We start from the raw sequence: 20,574 nt of genomic DNA on the forward strand, positions 1-20,574 counted from the left end.
ACCAATGATTGTCACACACACACTAGATGTTGCAAAATTATTCTTTGCATTTGACCCATCACCCTTGTTCACCCCCTGGGAGGTGAGGGGTGCAGTGGGCATAATTGGTGGCCGCGCCCGGGAGTCATTTTTGGTGATTTAACACCCAATTCCAACCCTTGATGCTGAGTGCCAAGCAGGGAGGTAATGGGTCCCATTTTTATAGTCTTTGGTATGACTCGGCTGGGGTTTGAACTCACGACCTACCGATCTCAGGGCGGACACTCTAACCCAGTGGTTCTTAACCTGGGTTCGATCGAACCCTAGGGGTTCGGTGAGTCGGCCTCAGGGGTTCGGCGGAGCCTCCGCCGCTGAGGTCAACACATACCCAACTCATCGTGTAAATAAAAACTGCTCCCTATGGGCGTATTACGGATACCCCCCAAACAATTGTCCCTCTAATTTTCCATGTTGATTTGCAGGTGTGTAATTTGTTGTGAGTTCATGCACTGTGTTTGTGTTGTTCTTTGAACAAGGTGATGTTCATGCACGGTTCATTTTGTGCACCAGTAAAAAAACATAACTTTGTCTTTAATTTTGAAAAAAAAAAAACCTTTTTTTTTTAACTAAAGAAGGGTTCGGTGAATGTGCATATGAAGCTGGTGGGGTTCGGTACCTCCAACAAGGTTAAGAACCACTGCTCTAACCACTAGGCTAGTGGTCCCCAACCTTTTTGTACAATGCTTGAAAATTTGTCCCACGGACCGGAGGGGGGGTTTAGTAAAAAAAAAAAAAATTGTTTTTTTGGGGTTTTTTTTGTCATAAAGAAATACAATCATGTGTGCTTACGGACTGTATCCCTGCAGACTGTATTTATATTGATATATAATGTATATATTGTGTTTTTTATGTTGATTTAATTTTAAAAAAAAAAAAAACTTTTTTTTTTTTTTTTTTTTTTTAAATTTCTTGTGCGGCCGTGGCCCGATACTAACCGGTGGTTGGGGACCACTGCACTAGGCCACTGAGTAGGTAAGCCAATAATGCCATTTTTTTGTGCTCCCCTTTTTTGGAAAATTATCGAAATTCATTTTGGTACCAGTAGCGGTACCACAATCTTGGTATCGAGACAACCCTAGTGTCAATATACCAACTCTAAATCTTCTATTTTATGTATGCGAAATACACAATGGACATTATTTACATTTGTTATGTTTATTTTATGTTTACATTTTCAGTCATACAAACCTAAATGAATGAAGAAGTGTAAAGAAATAAAATAAGGAAGGAACATCAATGCTCAACAAAAACTGGAGCTTCTTTTTCTTCACACTGTTAACTAGCTGCACACGCTGGAAACAAGTAACGAGGGGTGTGAAAGCCCGTGTGTTGACTTTGCAACCAAGTAAACGCAGTTTCAAATAATTATAACCTGCGGAAACACTTTTTGACGAAATAATCCACATTTGGATGTCCGGCCCCTGAGCCCTTGGGCTCTTGAAACTGCGGCCCTCTTCAATATGTAGTTGAATAGCCTTGGATTATGGGAACACATATATTGGTGGAAGAGAGGGAATAAAACAGAACAATTAATTGGATAATCCAATTGAGTAATCCCATTTCAACATATTAACATTTTTACAGTACTACATTGGTTTTTGTAAGCCTCACTTTCTGTCTTACTATATATTGTGTTGGACAGAAATGTTTGCCAAAAAGTTTTTGTATTGGTTATCATAAAGCCAAACATTGCGCATACCAAACTCTCAGTTTGCCTGCAGAATCGTGTGCCCAAACAAAGACTCTCATGCATATGTGACTCAGTGAAGAATGGTCTGTGGTTCTTTTAGAGTTAGGACTGTAAAGACAATGACGCCCAGGATTATTGGTTTATTTGTTCCTAGACCGCACACAAAATGACTAAACACTCATACAGACTCTGTCTTTTTTAATTTCATTTGTACAACTTGAAAATTAGCCACCATGGAGCCACAGAAAGTTGATTAAGAGAGTGATAAACACTATTGGATTCCAGAAAGAACTAATAGCAAACTACCTCAATTCAGGACCCCCTCATTGTACCATTTACAAACCACATACCAAAAATAAATATATGCTTTGGCGTACAAACCTTGGTTTTGGTTATGGTGTTAGTTTATTTCGAACATGCATACAATTACAATATGATGCATGTTCTTTTTCCCATCTTTTACGGGGCGCCTTGTGGCGACCCATCAGCGCTCCTGTTCTGTAACCCTCTACACTGTTTGTTTGTCTAATCTTGAACGGGTTTGTGCTGAAAACAAAGTTTTGTTGTACTTGTGCAATGACAATAAAGACCTATCTGATCTGATCCATCAGAATTGTTGCTGATCAGTTTGGAGTGCACAAACGCAGCCTGAAGAGGTTTATATACGTTTTACGGTACAGCGGGGGAAGAAGACGGCACAGAGGCAAGGACGTCGTTTAGCTCTATTTATTTATAAATACAATAGGAAATGAGGCGTGGAACTAAACCAAAATGTGTACGGTGTGCGACTATGTGAAGTGAGTATATGTTGAGTGTTACCGGGAGGTGTTGAAGGTGCGTGTTGATGAAGTCCAGGGAGGGCAAGGCAAGCTCTGAGGTCAGGGGACAGGGAGAGAGGCGTCAAGGTCCGTGTCCAGGCGAGAGGTTGAGATCCAAAAAGGCAGCCAGGGAACCAGAGGGAATACGGGGAGACGAGACACACAGCTCATGACCAGGAAACAGAGGAACGCTGTTGGATGGCGACACAAGAACACGAGACGAATGAACGCAGAGGTACCGGTACCAAAATATTGGTATCCATTGGTCTATTTAATTTGTTATTTACACGTCTTACATTGTGTTCTGCATGTAATACTATTTTTGTTATAAAATGGGTTTATGTAAATATTTCCGGGTGTCTGGATGTATTTTTATTTTTTTTATGGGGAAATGTAATTATTTATTTTTTTGTATGGCGTGGTCTTGGGACGGATTAATAAAAAAGGTGACAAAGGCGTCGGGAGTGAAAATGAAGTGTCAAAGTCATTTTGTTCCTACATGCAGTGGTCCGTCTGCATTTCGGGAGAACAAACCCCGCAGTAAGCTGCGAAAACCCCGTTGTGACAAAAAACGGAACACATTTGAGTGATATCACGGAGATGAAAGAAGGCCGTTTTAGCGACACTCTTTATGTGTTGTAAACCGTTTGCTTGCCTAACAGAATTGCTATTGAGACACCCAGTGGATACATTTAGAACAGCAGTTTATTTTGTTTAAACTTTTTTTTTTTTTTTTTTAAAAGCAGCTCATTTTAATACTTGGCAAACTCATAAACATGGGGCCGGATAAAACCTGCTGGAGGTGATCCTGCTGAGTCGCCCATCATCATCTTATGTCTCATAATTAAAACAGATGACGGCCAAATGGACTTTGCTGTCTTATTTTCAATGAAACAATAGAAAACACGTACTCATATAGTAGTACAGTTGGCACAGTACAGTAAACTGACAGTTAATATTTAAACATTTAACATGTGACATTTCTAACTATTTTGAACATAAATAGTTCATGCATAATCACATAAATTCTTCAAAATTACAATTAAAAACATTTTGGCCGAGGGCCGGGCTGTATATATGCGCACTAATTGACTGAAAGAGCACGCATTTGGCGTGATGATGTCATGTTATCGATGGAAAAATGCATTTTTCGACAATATGATTTGCCTGAGCGGCTAGGAGACCCCGAGAGTAACAAGCGGGTGACTTGTTGCCTTTCCATTAAGAACAATAAATTAGTTTTTAGTATAAGTTTGCTGGTTTCAAGAAATGTAATGCCGAGCGCATACCATTATGTCAAGATAATGGCACTAGCATTTACTTCATTTAAGAATATTTTTCAACATATATTTTTTTTCTCTACCAAGAAAAGTGCACTTGTTATTAGTGAGAATTAGGGATGTCCGATAATGGCTTTTCGCCAATATCCGATATTCCGATATTGTCCAAATCTTTAATTACAGATACCGATATCAACCGATACCGATATCAACCGATACCTATATATACAGTCGTGAAATTAACACATTATTATGCCTAATTTGGACAACCAGGTATGGTGAAGATAAGGTCATTTAAAAAAAAAAAATAATAATAAAATAAGATGAATAAATTAAAAACATTTTCTTGAATAAAAAAGAAAGTAAAACAATATAAAAACAGTTACCTAGAAACTAGTAATGAATGAAAATGAGTAAAATTAACTGTTAAAGGTTAGTACTATTAGTGGACCAGCAGCACGCACAATCATGTGTGCTTACGGACTGTATCCCTTGCAGACTGTATTGATATATATTGATATATAATGTAGGAACCAGAATATTAATAACACAAAGAAACAACCCTTTTGTGTGAATGAGTGTGAATGGGGGAGGGAGGTTTTTTGGGTTGGTGCACTAATTGTAAGTGTATCTTGTGTTTTTTATGTTGATTTAATTAAAAAAAAAAAAATTACATTTAAAAAAATGATACCGACAATAAAAAAAACGATACCGATAATTTCCGATATTACATTTTATAGCATTTATCGGCAGACATCTATAGTGAGAATATTCTTATTTTAAGGTATTTTGGGGTTCATTGAAGTTAGCTAATTTTTTTACTTGTTTTGGAAAGTCTTGACAAGCCGAATTTTCTTGTTCTATTGGCAGATAATTTTGCTTAGTTCAAATAAAATACCCCTCATTTTTGTATTTTCTTCTTCTTGTTTTTGAACACTGACTTTTTGCAGTGCAGTGACAGAAGTTGCTTTGTTGGCTGATTTAAAAACAACAACAACAATGGTTGGAATCAGAAATAAATGATGGTCATGTATATGAAGCTGTACTCTATTTCAGTGTTTTTCAACCTTTTTTCTGAGGCAAGGCACATTTATTTCATTTAAAAATACAGAGGCACACCACCAGGCAGAAAACGTTTAAAAAAAATGCTTGTTTTGGAAAGTCTTGACAAGCCAAATGTTCTTGTTCTATTGGCAGATAATTTTGCTTAGTTCAAATAAAATACCCCTCATTTTTGTATTTTTTTTTCTTCTTGTTTTAGAACACTGACTTTTTGCAGTGTACCTGCACGCCATGTCCGCAGTGGTCCGTCTGCGAAAACCCCGTCTTGACAAAAACGGAACAAATTTTAGCGATATCCCGGAGATGAAAGAAGGCCGTTTTAGCAACACTCTTAATCATACTTTCCAACCTTCCCGATTTTTCCGGGAGTCTCCCGAATTTCAGTGCCCCTCCCGAAAATCTCCTGGAGCAACCATTCTCCCGAATTTCTCCCGATTTTCACCCGGACAACAATATTAAGGGTGTGCCGTGATGGCGTCCTCTACAACCTGTGGTCGTGTCCGCTTTTTTACCATACAAATAGCGTGCCGGCCCAGTCGCATGTTGTATGCGTCTTCTACAGACACACGTATGTGACTGCAAGACATACTTGATCAACAACCATACAGGTCACACCGAGGGCGGCCGTATAAACAACTTTAACACTGTTACATATATGCGCCACACTGTGAACCCACACCAAACAAGAATGACAAACACATTTCGGGAGAACGTCCGCACCGTAACACAACATAAACACAACAGAACAAATACCCAGAATCCCCTGCAGTCCTAACTCTTCCGGGCAACAATATACACACCTGCTACCACCAAACCCTGTCCCTCCAACCAACCACCTCAACCCCCCCCCCCCCCCCCACACGCTGTTCTGTCGGCTCGTTTTCTGTTTTTTGTACCTCTTTGAGTTTTGATAATTTAAAAAAAATCATCCCGATTTTTCCGGGAGACTCCCGAATTTCAGTGCCCCTCCCGAAAATCTCCCGGGGCAATCATTCTCCCGAATTTCTCCCGATTTCCACCCGGACAACAATATTGAGGGGCGTGCCTTAAAGACACTGGCTTTAGCGTCCTCTACAACCTGTCGTCACGTCCGCTTTTCCTCCACACAGACAGCTGCTGGGTCTATTCACACACACAAGTGAATGCAAGGCATACTTGATCAACAGCCATACAGGTCACACTGAGGGTGGCCGTATAAACACTGTTACAAATATGCGCCACACTGTGAACCCACACCAAACAAGAATGACAAACACATTTCGGGAGAACATCCGCACCGTAACACAACATAAACACAACAGAACAAATACCCAGAATCCCTTGCAGCCCTAACTCTTCCGGGCAACAATATACACACCTGCTACCACCAAACCCTGTCCCTCCAACCAACCACCTCAACCCCCCCACACACGTTGTTCTGTCGGCTCGTTTTCTGTTTTTTGTACCTCTTTGAGTTTTGATAATTAAATCATGTTCCTACCTGCACGCCATGTCCGGAGTGTTCCGCATACTTGCCAACCCTCCCGATTTTACCGGGAGACTCCCGAATTTCAGTGCCCCTCCCGAAAATCTCCCGGGGCAATCATTCTCCCGAATTTCTCCTGATTTCCACCCGGACAACAATATTGAGGGGCGTGCCTTAAAGACACTGGCTTTAGCGTCCTCTACAACCTGTCGTCACGTCCGCTTTTCCTCCACACAGACAGCTGCTGGGTCTATTCACACACACAAGTGAATGCAAGGCATACTTGATCAACAGCCATACAGGTCACACTGAGGGTGGCCGTATAAACACTGTTACATATATGCGGCACACTGTGAACCCGCACCAAACAAGAATGACAAACACATTTCGGGAGAACATCCGCACCGTAACACAACATAAACACAACAGAACAAATACCCAGAATCCCTTGCAGCCCTAACTTTGCTCTTCTCTTGGCCCAAATAGTTCACAGTAGCACTATACATAATCACAATACCAGGGCATCCAGTGAGGGGCATTTTGTACTCCCTCGTCCCAGGAAGAATGCTTTGCGGACATCTTTTATTTATAGATCTGTATCGCTCTGGAATAACCTGCCTCGAATTCTCACCAGCATTGAAAGTAAACAGGTTTTTAAAAAGAGAGTGATATTTTATCTGAGTTTTTAAATTAGTGTGCTTGTTGATGATTTGTTTGGTTTTATATTGTGTAGTTATATTTATATGGTAATTATTATTCTGTGACCGTAAGTTGTTGTTTTTATTGATGCTTTTATTTTTTTTTCTGTATTGTGTAGTTATATTTATAGGCTTTTACTTGTAATTGTATTGAATTGTGGACCCCAGGAAGACTAGTGGGTTGTTGAGGCAACCAGCTAATGGGGATCCTTAATAAAAATCTAAATCTAAATCTAAATCTAAATCTAACTCTTCCGGGCTACGATATACACCCCCGCTACCACCAACCCCCCCCTGCCCCCCAGCCCCCCTAATCTCCCGAATTCGGAGGTTTTAAGGTTGGCAAGTATGGTGGTCCGTCTGCAAAAACCCCGTTGTGACAAAAAACGGAACACATTTTTAGCTATATCACGGAGATGAAGGTGTTTTAAACCGTTTGCTTGCCTAACAGAATTGCTATTGTGACATCCAGTGGACACATTTAGAACAGCAGTTTATTTTTGTTTAAAAAAAAAAAAAAAGAGGCTCATTTTAATACTTGGCAAACTGATCACACGGGGCCGGATAAAACCTGTTCTTGTTTGACACCCTCATTCAAGTTGAATTTACAAAAAAAAAAACACGGTCATGTTTGCTGGGAAATGTTGGCGCACAGCAGTGTAGGGGTGGGGGGGGGGATGGGGGGGGGAGGTGATCCTGCTGAGTCGCCCTCGGTCACATCATCATCATCTTCCTATCTGGCACGTCTGAAGGCATGCCAGCACCCGCCCTGCAGAATCAGCATCACAGCATTGACAAGTGCGCCTCCCCCTCCACGCCGTCTTTGACGTCCCCATCGTTAGAGCCTTCGCCTCTGGCTGCTTCTTCCTCTCTCTCTCCCCCTCCACCCCCCCAAGGAAAGCTCAACGCCAGCTGCAGATTAAACATTCTGCTCACACGCACGGCACCGAGGAGGGAAATAGACGCGCATTTTTTTTTTTGCGCGCGCAATTGGAGAAGTGGGAATCTATAGAACAGATTTTTTTTTTTTTTTTTTTTTTTTTTTTGAAAAGTTGAAGGGATAAAAAAAAAAAAAAAAAGATTATTTTTTTTGCACACCTGTGGATGTTTGATGTTCGGATCGATGCTGCGTCTGCCCCTCCTGCTGCTCCCCCTGCTCGTCATCGCCGGCTGCGGCGCGTCGTACGTGCCGTGCGAGCCGTGCGACCCGAAGGCCCGCTCCCTGTGTCCGCCGGTGCCGGCGGGGTGCCAGGCGGTGAAGGAGCCCGGCTGCGGCTGCTGCCTGACGTGCGCGCTGGAGGAGGGCCGGCCGTGCGGCGTGTACACCGGGCCGTGCGCCCGCGGATTGCGCTGCCTCCCCAAGAGCGGCGAGGAGAAGCCGCTGCACGCCCTCCTGCACGGCCGCGGCGTGTGCAGGAACGAGAAGTTGTATAAACTGCTGCACCCTTCCAAAGGTAGGCCACTTTCTATATTGCCATTCATTATTCATTAAGTCATTGGGCGGCACTAAAAGCCCAATTATTACACCATAGCAACACTTCAGACCAAAGATATTCTCGAAAAACAAGGGCCGCCCCTGATTATTTTCAGCACAAAATGTTAATTACAAAAAAAATACACTTTATTTTTATTTTTTTTAAATAATATTTATTTATTCATTTGATAGGGAAATTATAATACATGTACTGAGAAAAGAGACACTTTATTTTGTTCACCCCCCCCCCCAAAAAAAAATGTAATTTAAAATACAAAAAATACAAAAATTACAGAAAAATAATAAAAGTAAAATAATACCCCCTCTCAACCCCATTAATTATTAATTTGGTCATTGGGGGGCACTAAAAGCCCAATTATTACACCATGGCAACACTTCAGACCAAAGATATTCTCGAAAAACAAGGGCCGCCCCTGATTATTTTCAGCAAAAAAATTTAATTGCAAAAAAAATACACTTTTTATTTTTTTATTTTTTTATAAGATTAATTTATTCATTGGATAGGGAAATTATAATACATGTCCTGAGAAAAGAGACACTTTTTAAGTTTGAGGTAAGTGGAATTATTATTCAATAAGCCATTGGGCGGCACCAAAAGCCCAATTATTACACCATGGCAACACTTCAGACCAAAGATATTCTCGAAAAACAAGGGCCGCCCCTGATTATTTTCAGCACAAAATGTTAATTACAAAAAAATACACTTTATTTTTTTTATTTTTTTTATAAGATTTATTTATTCATTGGATAGGGAAATTATAATACATGTACTGAGAAAAGAGACACTTTTTATGTTTGAGGTAAGTGAAATTATTATTCATTAAGTCATTGGGCGGCACTAAAAGCCCAATTATTACACCATGGCAACACTTCAGACAAAAGATATTCTCGAAAAACAAGGGCCGCCCCTGATTATTTTCAGCACAAAATGTTAATTACAAAAAAAATACACTTTATTTTTATTTTTTTTTAATAATATTTATTTATTCATTTGATAGGGAAATTATAATACATGTACTGAGAAAAGAGACACTTTATTTTGTTCACCCCCCCACCACAAAAAAAATGTAATTTAAATTACAAAAAATAAAAAAATTACAGAAAAATAATAAAAGTAAAATAATACCCCCTCTCAACCCCATTAATTATTAATTTGGTCATTGGGGGGCACTAAAAGCCCAATTATTACACCATGGCAACACTTCAGACCAAAGATATTCTCGAAAAACAAGGGCCGCCCCTGATTATTTTCAGCACAAAATGTTAATTACAAAAAAAATACACTTTATTTTTTATTTTTTTTATAAGATTTATTTATTCGTTGGATAGGGAAACTATAATACATGTACTGAGAAAAGAGCACTTTTTTGTTTAAAAAAAAAAAAAAGTAATTTAAAATACAAAAATATACAAAAAAATTACAGAAAAATAATAAAAGTAAAATAATACCCCCTCTCTACCCCATTAATTATTCATTTGGTCATTGGGCGGCACTAAAAGCCCAATTATTACAAAATTGCAAACACTTCAGACCACAGATATTCTCGAAAAACAATTGATTATTTTCTGCACAAAATTTTAGTTACAAAAAAATACACTTTAATTTTTATTTTTTTTATAATATTTATTTATTCATTTGATAGGGAAATTATAATACATGTACTGAGAAAAGAGACACTTTATTTTGTTCACCCCCCCCCCCCCCAAAAAAAAATGTAATTTAAAATACAAAAAATACAAAAATTACAGAAAAATAATAAAAGTAAAATAATACCCCCTCTCAACTCCATTAATTATTAATTTGGTCATTGGGGGGCACTAAAAGCCCAATTATTACACCATGGCAACACTTCAGACCAAAGATATTCTCGAAAAACAAGGGCCGCCCCTGATTATTTTCAGCAAAAAAATTTAATTGCAAAAAAAATACACTTTTTATTTTTTTATTTTTTTATAAGATTAATTTATTCATTGGATAGGGAAATTATAATACATGTCCTGAGAAAAGAGACACTTTTTAAGTTTGAGGTAAGTGGAATTATTATTCAATAAGCCATTGGGCGGCACCAAAAGCCCAATTATTACACCATGGCAACACTTCAGACCAAAGATATTCTCGAAAAACAAGGGCCGCCCCTGATTATTTTCAGCACAAAATGTTAATTACAAAAAAAATACACTTTATTATTTTTTTTTTTAAATAATATTTATTTATTCATTTGATAGGGAAATTATAATACATGTACTGAGAAAAGAGACACTTTATTTTGTTCACCCCCCCCCCCCACAAAAAAAATGTAATTTAAAATACAAAAAATAAAAAAATTACAGAAAAATAATAAAAGTAAAATAATACCCCCTCTCAACCCCATTAATTATTAATTTGGTCATTGGGGGGCACTAAAAGCCCAATTATTACACCATGGCAACACTTCAGACCAAAGATATTCTCGAAAAACAAGGGCCGCCCCTGATTATTTTCAGCACAAAATGTTAATTACAAAAAAAATACACTTTATTTTTTATTTTTTTTATAAGATTTATTTATTCGTTGGATAGGGAAACTATAATACATGTACTGAGAAAAGAGCACTTTTTTGTTTAAAAAAAAAAAAAAAGTACCGTATTTCCTTGAATTGGCGCAGGGAATATAGTATTCGCACGTCTAGAATTACTGCCGGGTCAAAGTCGTTTCTCAAAATAATTAACGCATGCTTGGCCTTATCGCCGGTTTATTATTGAAGCTGGATCAAATTCGTTTCGCAAAATATTAATTTTATTATCGCATGTCTATAATTTTCGCCGGGTCAAACTCGTTTCGCAAAATATTTAGCATATGGCTAGAACTTCCACCGGGTCAAATTCGTTACGTCACGAGTGACGCATCTGTCCTCATTTTCAAAATGGAGGAAGCTGCTTACAATCGCACAAAGGAAAAAAGATAAAGAGCTATTCAGTAGGATTTAAGGTCCAAGCTATTGAATACCGGTACAGTATGCTAAAGAGAACAGTAAGCAGCTATGTTTTATTAATATACCGTAGCTGCGTGTGTGAAATACTGTATAAGTCATTAAATGACTCCCGCCTCCTGGTGGTAGAGGGCGCTGCCGCGCTAGTGATCCTTCTTGCGACTTCCGGTACTGCAGAAGAAGTGAACACACGCAGCAAGAGATTTTTTTTCAGATGGAGGATTGCATACCAGTATCTAAAATAAAACAGTTTTCTAAACTGGACTTTCAATGGAAGCAGGAGGTAATAATTAAAGGAATATCTCCATCGAAACAGAGACTTTTAAAACTGAAGAAAGAAAATAAGGAAGACTTCTATAAACAAGTTATCGATGCTTTTGGTCAGAAGGAGCTGCAAATGGACTCCATTTATAAGTACAGGTAAGACCATAATAACGTTTTTTTAATTAAATGTGCTTTTCATGATGGTATGCTTACATCACACTCAAAGCGCACGCCTAAATTTTATGGATTCCTTTTGGTAAACGCCGGAGTGAGAAGAGGTTTTAAAATAATTACCGCATGCACGGCCATCTCGCCGGTTTCCGGTAAACGCAGGAGTGACAGGAGGTTTTAAATTAATTAACGCCCCTGCGGCTATTCAAGGAAATACGGTAATTTAAAATACAAAAATATACTAAAAAATTACAGAAAAATAATAAAAGTAAAATAATACCCCCTCTCTACCCCATTAATTATTCATTTGGTCATTGGGCGGCACTAAAAGCCCAATTATTACAAAATTGCAAACACTTCAGACCACAGATATTCTCGAAAAACAATTGATTATTTTCTGCACAAAATTTTAGTTACAAAAAAAATACACTTTAATTTTAATTTTTTTTATAATATTTATTTATTCATTTGATAGGGAAATTATAATACATGTACTGAGAAAAGAGACACTTTATTTTGTTCACCCCCCCCCCCCCAAAAAAAAAATGTAATTTAAAATACAAAAAATACAAAAATTACAGAAAAATAATAAAAGTAAAATAATACCCCCTCTCAACCCCATTAATTATTAATTTGGTCATTGGGGGGCACTAAAAGCCCAATTATTACACCATGGCAACACTTCAGACCAAAGATATTCTCGAAAAACAAGCCATTGGGCTCAGCAAAAAAATTTAATTGCAAAAAAAATACACTTTTTTTTTTTTTTTTTTTTTATAAGATTAATTTATTCATTGGATAGGGAAATTATAATACATGTCCTGAGAAAAGAGACACTTTTTAAGTTTGAGGTAAGTGGAATTATTATTCAATAAGCCATTGGGCGGCACCAAAAGCCCAATTATTACACCATGGCAACACTTCAGACCAAAGATATTCTCGAAAAACAAGGGCCGCCCCTGATTATTTTCAGCACAAAATGTTAATTACAAAAAAATACACTTTATTTTTTATTTTTTTATAAGATTTATTTATTCATTGGATAGGGAAATTATAATACATGTACTGAGAAAAGAGACACTTTTTATGTTTGAGGTAAGTGAAATTATTATTCATTAAGTCATTGGGCGGCACTAAAAGCCCAATTATTACACCATGGCAACACTTCAGACCAAAGATATTCTCGAAAAACAAAGGCCGCCCCTGATTATTTTCAGCAAAAAAATTTAATTGCAAAAAAAATACACTTTATTTTTAATTTTTTTAATAATATTTTTTTATTCATTGGATAGGGAAATTATAATACATGTACTGAGAAAAGAGACACTTTTTATGTGTGAGGTAAGTGAAATTATTATTCATTTAGTCATTGGGCAGCACCAAAAGCCCAATTATTACATCATGGCAACACCAGATCAAAGATATTCTCGAAAAATGATTATATTCAGCCCAAAATTTTAATTTGAGGGCCCCCCCATGACAAAAAAAATACACTTTTTTTTTTTTTAGTTTTTTTTCTAATATTTATTAATTTGGTGTACCCCTCAGATTATATTTAATTTTCTCAAAATCTAACACTTTCTATATGTTAATTATTCATTAAGTCATTGGGCGGCACCAAAAGCCCATTTATTACACCACGGCAACACTTCAGACCAAAGATATTCTCGAAAAACAAGGGCCGCCCCTGATTATTTTCAGCACAAAATGTTAATTACAAAAAAAATACACTTTTTTTAAAATTTTTTTATAAGATTTATTTATTCATTGGATAGGGAAATTATAATACATGTACTGAGAAAAGAGACAATGTTTTGTTATTAAAAAAAAAAAGTAATTTAAAATACAAAAATACAAAAAAATTACAGAAAAATAATAAAAGTAAAATAATACCCCCTCTCAACCCCATTAATTATTCATTTGGTCATTGGGCGGCACTAAAAGCCCAATTATTACAAAATTGCAAACACTTCAGACCAAAGATATTCTCGAAAAACAATTGATTATTTTCTGCACAAAATTTTAGTTACAAAAAAATACACTTTATTTTTTTTTTTTTTTAATAATATTTATTTATTCATTTGATAGGGAAATTATAATACATGTACTGAGAAAAGAGACACTTCTTAAGTTTGAGGTAAGTGAAATTATTATTCAATAAGTCATTGGGCGACACGAAAAGCCCAATTATTACCTCATGGCAACACTTTCAGACCAACGATATTCTCGAAAAACAAGGGCCGCCCCTGATTATTTTCAGCACAAAATGTTAATTACAAAAAAATACACGTTTTTTTATTTTTTTTTATAAGATTTATTTATTCATTGGATAGGGAAATTATAATACATGTACTGAGAAAAGAGACACTTTTTTGTTATTAAAAAAAAAAAGTAATTTAAAATACAAAAATACAAAAAAATTACAGAAAAATAATAAAAGTAAAATAATACCCCCTCTCAACCCCATTAATTATTCATTTGGTCATTGGGCGGCACTAAAAGCCCAATTATTACAAAATTGCAAACACTTCAGACCAAAGATATTCTCGAAAAACAATTGATTATTTTCTGCACAAAATTTTAGTTACAAAAAAATACACTTTATTATTATTATTTTTTTATCATATTTATTTATTCATTTGATAGGGAAATTATAATACATGTGCTGAGAAAAGAGGAAAAGAGACACTTTTTTTGGTTCACCCCCCCCCCCCCCCCCCCCAAAAAAAATGTAATTTAAAATACAAAAAATACAAAAATTACAGAAAAATAATACAAGTAAAATAATACCCCCTCTCAACCCCATTAATTATTAATTTGGTCATTGGGCGGCACTAAAAGCCCAATTATTACACCATGGCAACACTTCAGACCAAAGATATTCTCGAAAAACAAGGGCCGCCCCCTTATATTTTCAGCACAAAATTTTAATTACAAAAAAAATACACTTTATTTTTTATTTTTTTTATAAGATTTTATTTATTCATTGAATAGTGAAATTATAATACATGTACTGAGAAAAGAGACACTTTTTTGTTAAAAAAAAAAAAAGTTATTTAAAATACAAAAGTACAAAAAATTACAGAAAATAATAAAAGTAAAATAATACCCCCTCTCAACTCCATTAATTATTCATTTGGTCATTGGGCGGCGCTAAAAGCCCAATTATTACATAATTGCAACACTTCAGACCAAAGATATTCTCGAAAATCAATTGATTATTTTCTGCACAAAATTTTAGTTACAAAAAAAATACACTTTTTATTTTATTTTTTTATAATATTTATTTATTCATTTGATAGGGAAATTATAATACATGTACTGAGAAAAGAGACACTTTATTTTGTTCACCCCCCCACCCCCCCCCCCCAAGATATTCTCGAAAAACAAGGGCCGCCCCTGATTATTTCCAGCCCAAAATGTTAATGACAAAAAAAAATGCACTTAATTTGTATTTTATTTTTTATAATATGTATTCATTCATTTGATAGGGAAATCATAATACAGGTACTGAGAAAATATGTAAAATGCAAAAATACAAAAATTACAAAAAAATTATAAAAGTTAAATAATACCCACTTCCACTTTATTTTTAATTTATTTTATAATATTTATTTATTCATTTGATAGGGAAATCATAATACAGGTACTGAGGAAAAAATACACTTTTTTTTGTTCCCCCCCCCCCCCCCCCAAAAAAAAGATTACATTTAAATTTAAATTCCTGGACCCCAGGAAGAATAGTCTCCACTGCGGTGTAAACTAATGGGGATCCTTAATAAACTAAACTAAACTAAGTCATTGGGCGGCACCAAAAGCCCAATTATTACATCATGGCAACACTTCAGACCAAAGCTATTCTCGAAAAACAAGGGCCGCCCCTGATTATTTTCAGATTATATTTATTTATTTTTTGTATTCTATATTATATTTTATTTTAATATTTATTTATTCATTTGATAGGGAAATTATAATACATGTACTGAGAAAATAGACACTTTTTTTTGCCCCCGCCCCCCCAAAAAATTATAATTTAAAATAGAAAAAAAAATAAAAAAAATACAAAAGAAATTAAAAAAGTAAAATAATACCCCCCGTCCTACATTTCAGTCACAGTGGGTAGCAATGTACTGCCTTCCTCTTCACCGCGAGCAGGTAGAGAATCACAATAACTGACTAAAAGGGGGGGGGGGGAAAGGTAACAACAAAAATAAAAATCACAAACATACAAAGAAGTGCCACTGAATAAAAACAACAACAACAAAGAAAAAAAGAGTTGAGGTAAGTGAAATTAGCATTCATTAAGTCATTGGGCTGCACCAAAAGCCCAATTATTACATCATGGCAACACTTCAGACCAAAGCTATTCTCGAAAAACAAGGGCCGCCCCTGATTATTTTCAGCCCAAAATGATAATGACAAAAAATACACTTTATTTTTATTTTATTTTTTATAATGTGTATTTATTCATTTGATAGGTAAATCCTAATACAGGTACTGAGAAAACAGAAACTTTTTTTTGTTCCCCCCCCCCCCCAAAAAAATGTAAAATGCAAAAATACAAAAAATACAAAAAAATTATAAAAGTAAAATAATACCTCCCCCCTGGGTGCAATCCTGGGCTCGGGATCTTTCTGTGTGGAGTTTGCATGTTCTTCTCTCTTTCTGTGTGGAGTTTGCATGTTCTTCCAGCGACTGCGTGGGTTCCCTCTGGGTTCTCCGGCTCCGGCTTCCTCCCACCTCCAAAAACATGCACCTGGGGATAGGTTGATTGGCAACACTACATTGGCCCTAGTGTGTGAATGTGAGTGTGAATGTTGTCTGTCTGTGTTGGCCCTGCGATGAGGTGGCGACTTGTCCAGGGTGTACCCCGCCTACCGCCTGAATGCAGCTGAGATAAGCTCCAGCGACCCCCCACGACCCCGATGGGAACAAGCGGTAGAAAATGGATGTATGGCTGGAAGCCTGAAGAGCAGGGAAACCTGCGAAACAGGCTTGTAGGGATGAAATACCCTCTGTGTTTTTTTCCTGACCTAACGTATATTCCGCTCTATCCCGGTATTGAGCATTCCATCCATCCATCCATCCATTTTCTACCGCTTGTCCCTTTTTTGGGGTCGCGGGGGGTGCTGGAGCCTATCTCAGCTGCATTCGGGCGGAAGGCGGGGTACACCCTGGACAAGTCGCCACCTCATCGCAGGTATTGAGCATTGTACAACGGATAAACCACCGAAATCTCCACTAAAAAATATTTTATTTTTTTATTTTTTTCTTGAATCTTTTTCAAAAAATATGGTTTTTGGGTGTCTTGAACGGATTCATTGGATTTAGTGTCACACCTTTTTGACTGTTTTGGACTGGTATTGTGTTTGTTCTCATTTGTGTGGCGTTTTAAGTTCCTGTCCAGTACTCTTATTTTGTAGTTTCACAAAATAAACTGCCAAGGAGTTGCATGTGATTCAATCAAATCATCATCGCAAAGGGAAATAAATGGACGTGAAGACGACGAAAACCCCCAAAATTAAGAGTTGGTATGAACAGCTTGACGGATAGGTGACTTATATTCTTTACCTGAAGAGCAAGCAGCTGCTTAAACTTCCTCATGATTTTCTCTAACATTGAGCAATAAATTACATAAGCCAAAGGACATGACTTCAATACCAGGCTAAGAAAAAAATAATTATGTTTTTATTGATTTACAGGCCATTTGTAATGACAATGAAAATTACCATTTATTTACCCATATTTTCCATATTTTGAAATGCAAATGTTGCAATGTATGACCAGGAGTAGCTCAGGTTTCTGGCACGGCCGCTCTACCCACTACGCCATACCGCCCCTAACATGTGTTGTTCAATGAAGTTCCTTGTCCCGTGCCCTTTTTGGCTGCACTCGCCTTCTTTTGTTCCTACGTTCGCTTTTTTTCCCCCGTGAGTGTGTTTTCTTTATTTATTTGAAAGAATATTGTGTTTCTCTCACCATCTGCCTCTCGTCTTCTGCATGGGGTCACGTCGCTCAAGCTACCTCCACGCTGGTGACATTTACGGGTACAAATATTTTTTGGTTTTCTTCCAATTTGATCTTTGTCTGATTTTTTTGGAAATGAAAACTGTGGTTCCACAGTGTAATGTGAACAGTAGAGATGTCCGATTATATCGGACTGCCGATATTATTGGCCGATAAATACTTTAAAATGTATTATCGGAAATTATCGGTATCGGTTTCAAAATTATCGTTTTCAAAAAGTAAAATGTATGACTTTTATGTCCGCAGAGCGCCAATAAACCTTAAAGGTACTGCCTTTGCATGCCGGTCCAGTCACATAATATCTACGGCAGGGGTGTCAAACTCATTTTAGATGGGGGGCCACATGGAGAAAAATCTACTCCCAAGTGGGCCGGACCGGTAAAATCACGGCACGATAACTTAAAAATAAAGACAACTTTAGTGAACAATGGGAGACCGGGCTTTCTGCTCCGCTGCTCCCAGTCTGTGGAACGCTCTCCCTGACCACCTGAGGGCACCACAGACTGTGGATGCTTTTAAAAAAGGCTTAAAACCCTTCTTTTTAAAAAAGGCTTTTTTTTTTTTAGATATATGCATACTAGTTTTAGCTATTTGGCTGTTCTAGTTTTTTTTTATTTTTTATTATCTTTTTATTTTTTCTAATTTATTTATTTTTTTTATTTTATTTTTTTTAAACACTGTAGCACTTTGAGGTTGTTTACTCAATGTAAAGTGCTTTTTACAAATAAAATCTATTATTATTATTAAAAAATATATATAAAAATCAAATTACAGGATGTTATTTATGTAGTTTGCTTACATCGTGTGGTATATATTTTTTAATTTTTTTACATATGTAGCATAATCTAGAAAGACACAAATAATTGCTATTGTGACATCTAGTGGACACAATTAAAACAGCAGTTTCTTTCATTCAAAAATTTCGGCTCATTTTTATACTCAGTAAACTCATCCCGCGGGCCGGATAAAACCTGTTCACGGGCCTGTTCCGGCCCACGGGCCTTACGTTTGACACCCCTGATCTACGGCTTTTCACACACACAAGTGAATGCAAGGCTGAGGGTGGCCGTATAAACAACTTTAACACTGTTACAAATATGCGCCACACTGTGACTCCACACCAAAGAAGAATGACAAACACATTTTGGGAGAACATCCGCACCGTAACACAACATAAACACAACAGAACAAATACCCAGAACCCCTTGCAGCACTAACTCTTCCGGGACGCTACAATATACACCCCCCACTAGCCCCTACCCCCTCCCCAACCCCGCCCACCTCAACCTCCTCATGCTCTCTCAGGGAGAGCATGTCCCAAATTCCAAGCTGCTGTTTTGAGGCATGTTAAAAAAAAAAAAATGCACTTTGTGACTTCAATACTAAATATGGCAGTGCCATGTTGGCATTTTTTTCCATAACTTGAGTTGATATATTTTGGGAAACCTTGTTACATTGTTTAATGCATCCAGCGGGGCATCACAACAAAATTAGGCATAATAATGTGTTAATTCCACGACTGTATATATCGGTTTCGGTTGATATCGGTAATTAAAGGCCTACTGAAAGCCACTACTACCGACCACGCAGTCTGATAGTTTATATATCAATGATGGAATCTTAACATTATAACACATGCCAATACGGCCGGGTTAACTTATAAAGTGACATTTTAAATTTGCCGCTAAACTTCCGGTTCGAAACGCCTCTGAGGATGACGTATGCGCGTGACGTAGCCCGGGGAACACGGGTATGCCTTCCACATTGAAGCCAATACGAAAAAGCTCTGTTTTCATTTCATAATTCCACAGTATTCTGGACATCTGTGTTCGTGAATCTGTTGCAATTATGTTCATTGCATTATGGAGAAAGAAGCTGAGCAAGCAAAGAAGAAAGTTGTCGGTGCGAAACGGACGTATTTTTCGAACGAAGTCAGCAACAACAGTACACAGCCGGCGCGTCTTTGTTTACATTCCCGAAAGATGCAGTCAAGATGGAAGAACTCGGATAACGGTGACTCTAACCAGGACGACTTTTGACTTCGATACACAGACGCCTGTAGAGAACTGGGACAACACAGACTCTTACCAGGATTACTTTGATTTGGATGACAAAGACGCAGACGTGCTACCGTGAGTATGCAGCTTTGGCTTCTAAACATTTGATCGCTTGACCGTATGTGCGCAACATTTTTTTTGCGTATGTACGTAACTTTTTAAAAATATATAAGCTTTATGAACCTTGGGTTAGGTGAACGGTCTTTTGGGCTGAGTGATTGTGTGTGTTGATCAGGTGTTTGAATTGTATTGGCGTGTTCTGTGGAGCTAGGAGCTAGCAGAGGAGCTAGGAGCTAGCATAACAAACACGCAGGTGTTTTTATGCAGGATTAATTTGTGTCATATTAAATATAAGCCTGGTTGTGTTGTGGCTAATAGAGTATATATATGTCTTGTGTTTATTTACTGTTGTAGTCATTCCCAGCTGAATATCAGGTCACCCCCGGCTCTCACAGCATCTTCCCTATCTGAATAGCTTCAACTCCCCACTAGTCCTTCACTTGCACTTTACTCATCCACAAATCTTTCATCCTCGCTCA

General features: G+C 37.2%; 1 protein-coding gene across 1 annotated transcript in view; it reads left to right on the forward strand.

Moving 5' to 3' along the window:
- The first annotated feature begins 8,157 nt into the window (after positions 1-8,157).
- igfbp5a (insulin-like growth factor binding protein 5a) overlaps positions 8,158-20,574 on the forward strand; it is a 38,959-nt gene continuing 26,542 nt past the window's right edge. Inside the window, exon 1 of the mRNA XM_062062245.1 lies at positions 8,158-8,506. Within this exon, the coding sequence (XP_061918229.1) occupies positions 8,164-8,506 (343 nt within the window). The 5' untranslated portion in view covers positions 8,158-8,163. The remainder of the gene's footprint in view (positions 8,507-20,574) is intronic.

Source organism: Entelurus aequoreus, linkage group LG01 (genome assembly GCF_033978785.1).
Source record: "Entelurus aequoreus isolate RoL-2023_Sb linkage group LG01, RoL_Eaeq_v1.1, whole genome shotgun sequence".
Taxonomy (NCBI): domain Eukaryota; kingdom Metazoa; phylum Chordata; class Actinopteri; order Syngnathiformes; family Syngnathidae; genus Entelurus; species Entelurus aequoreus.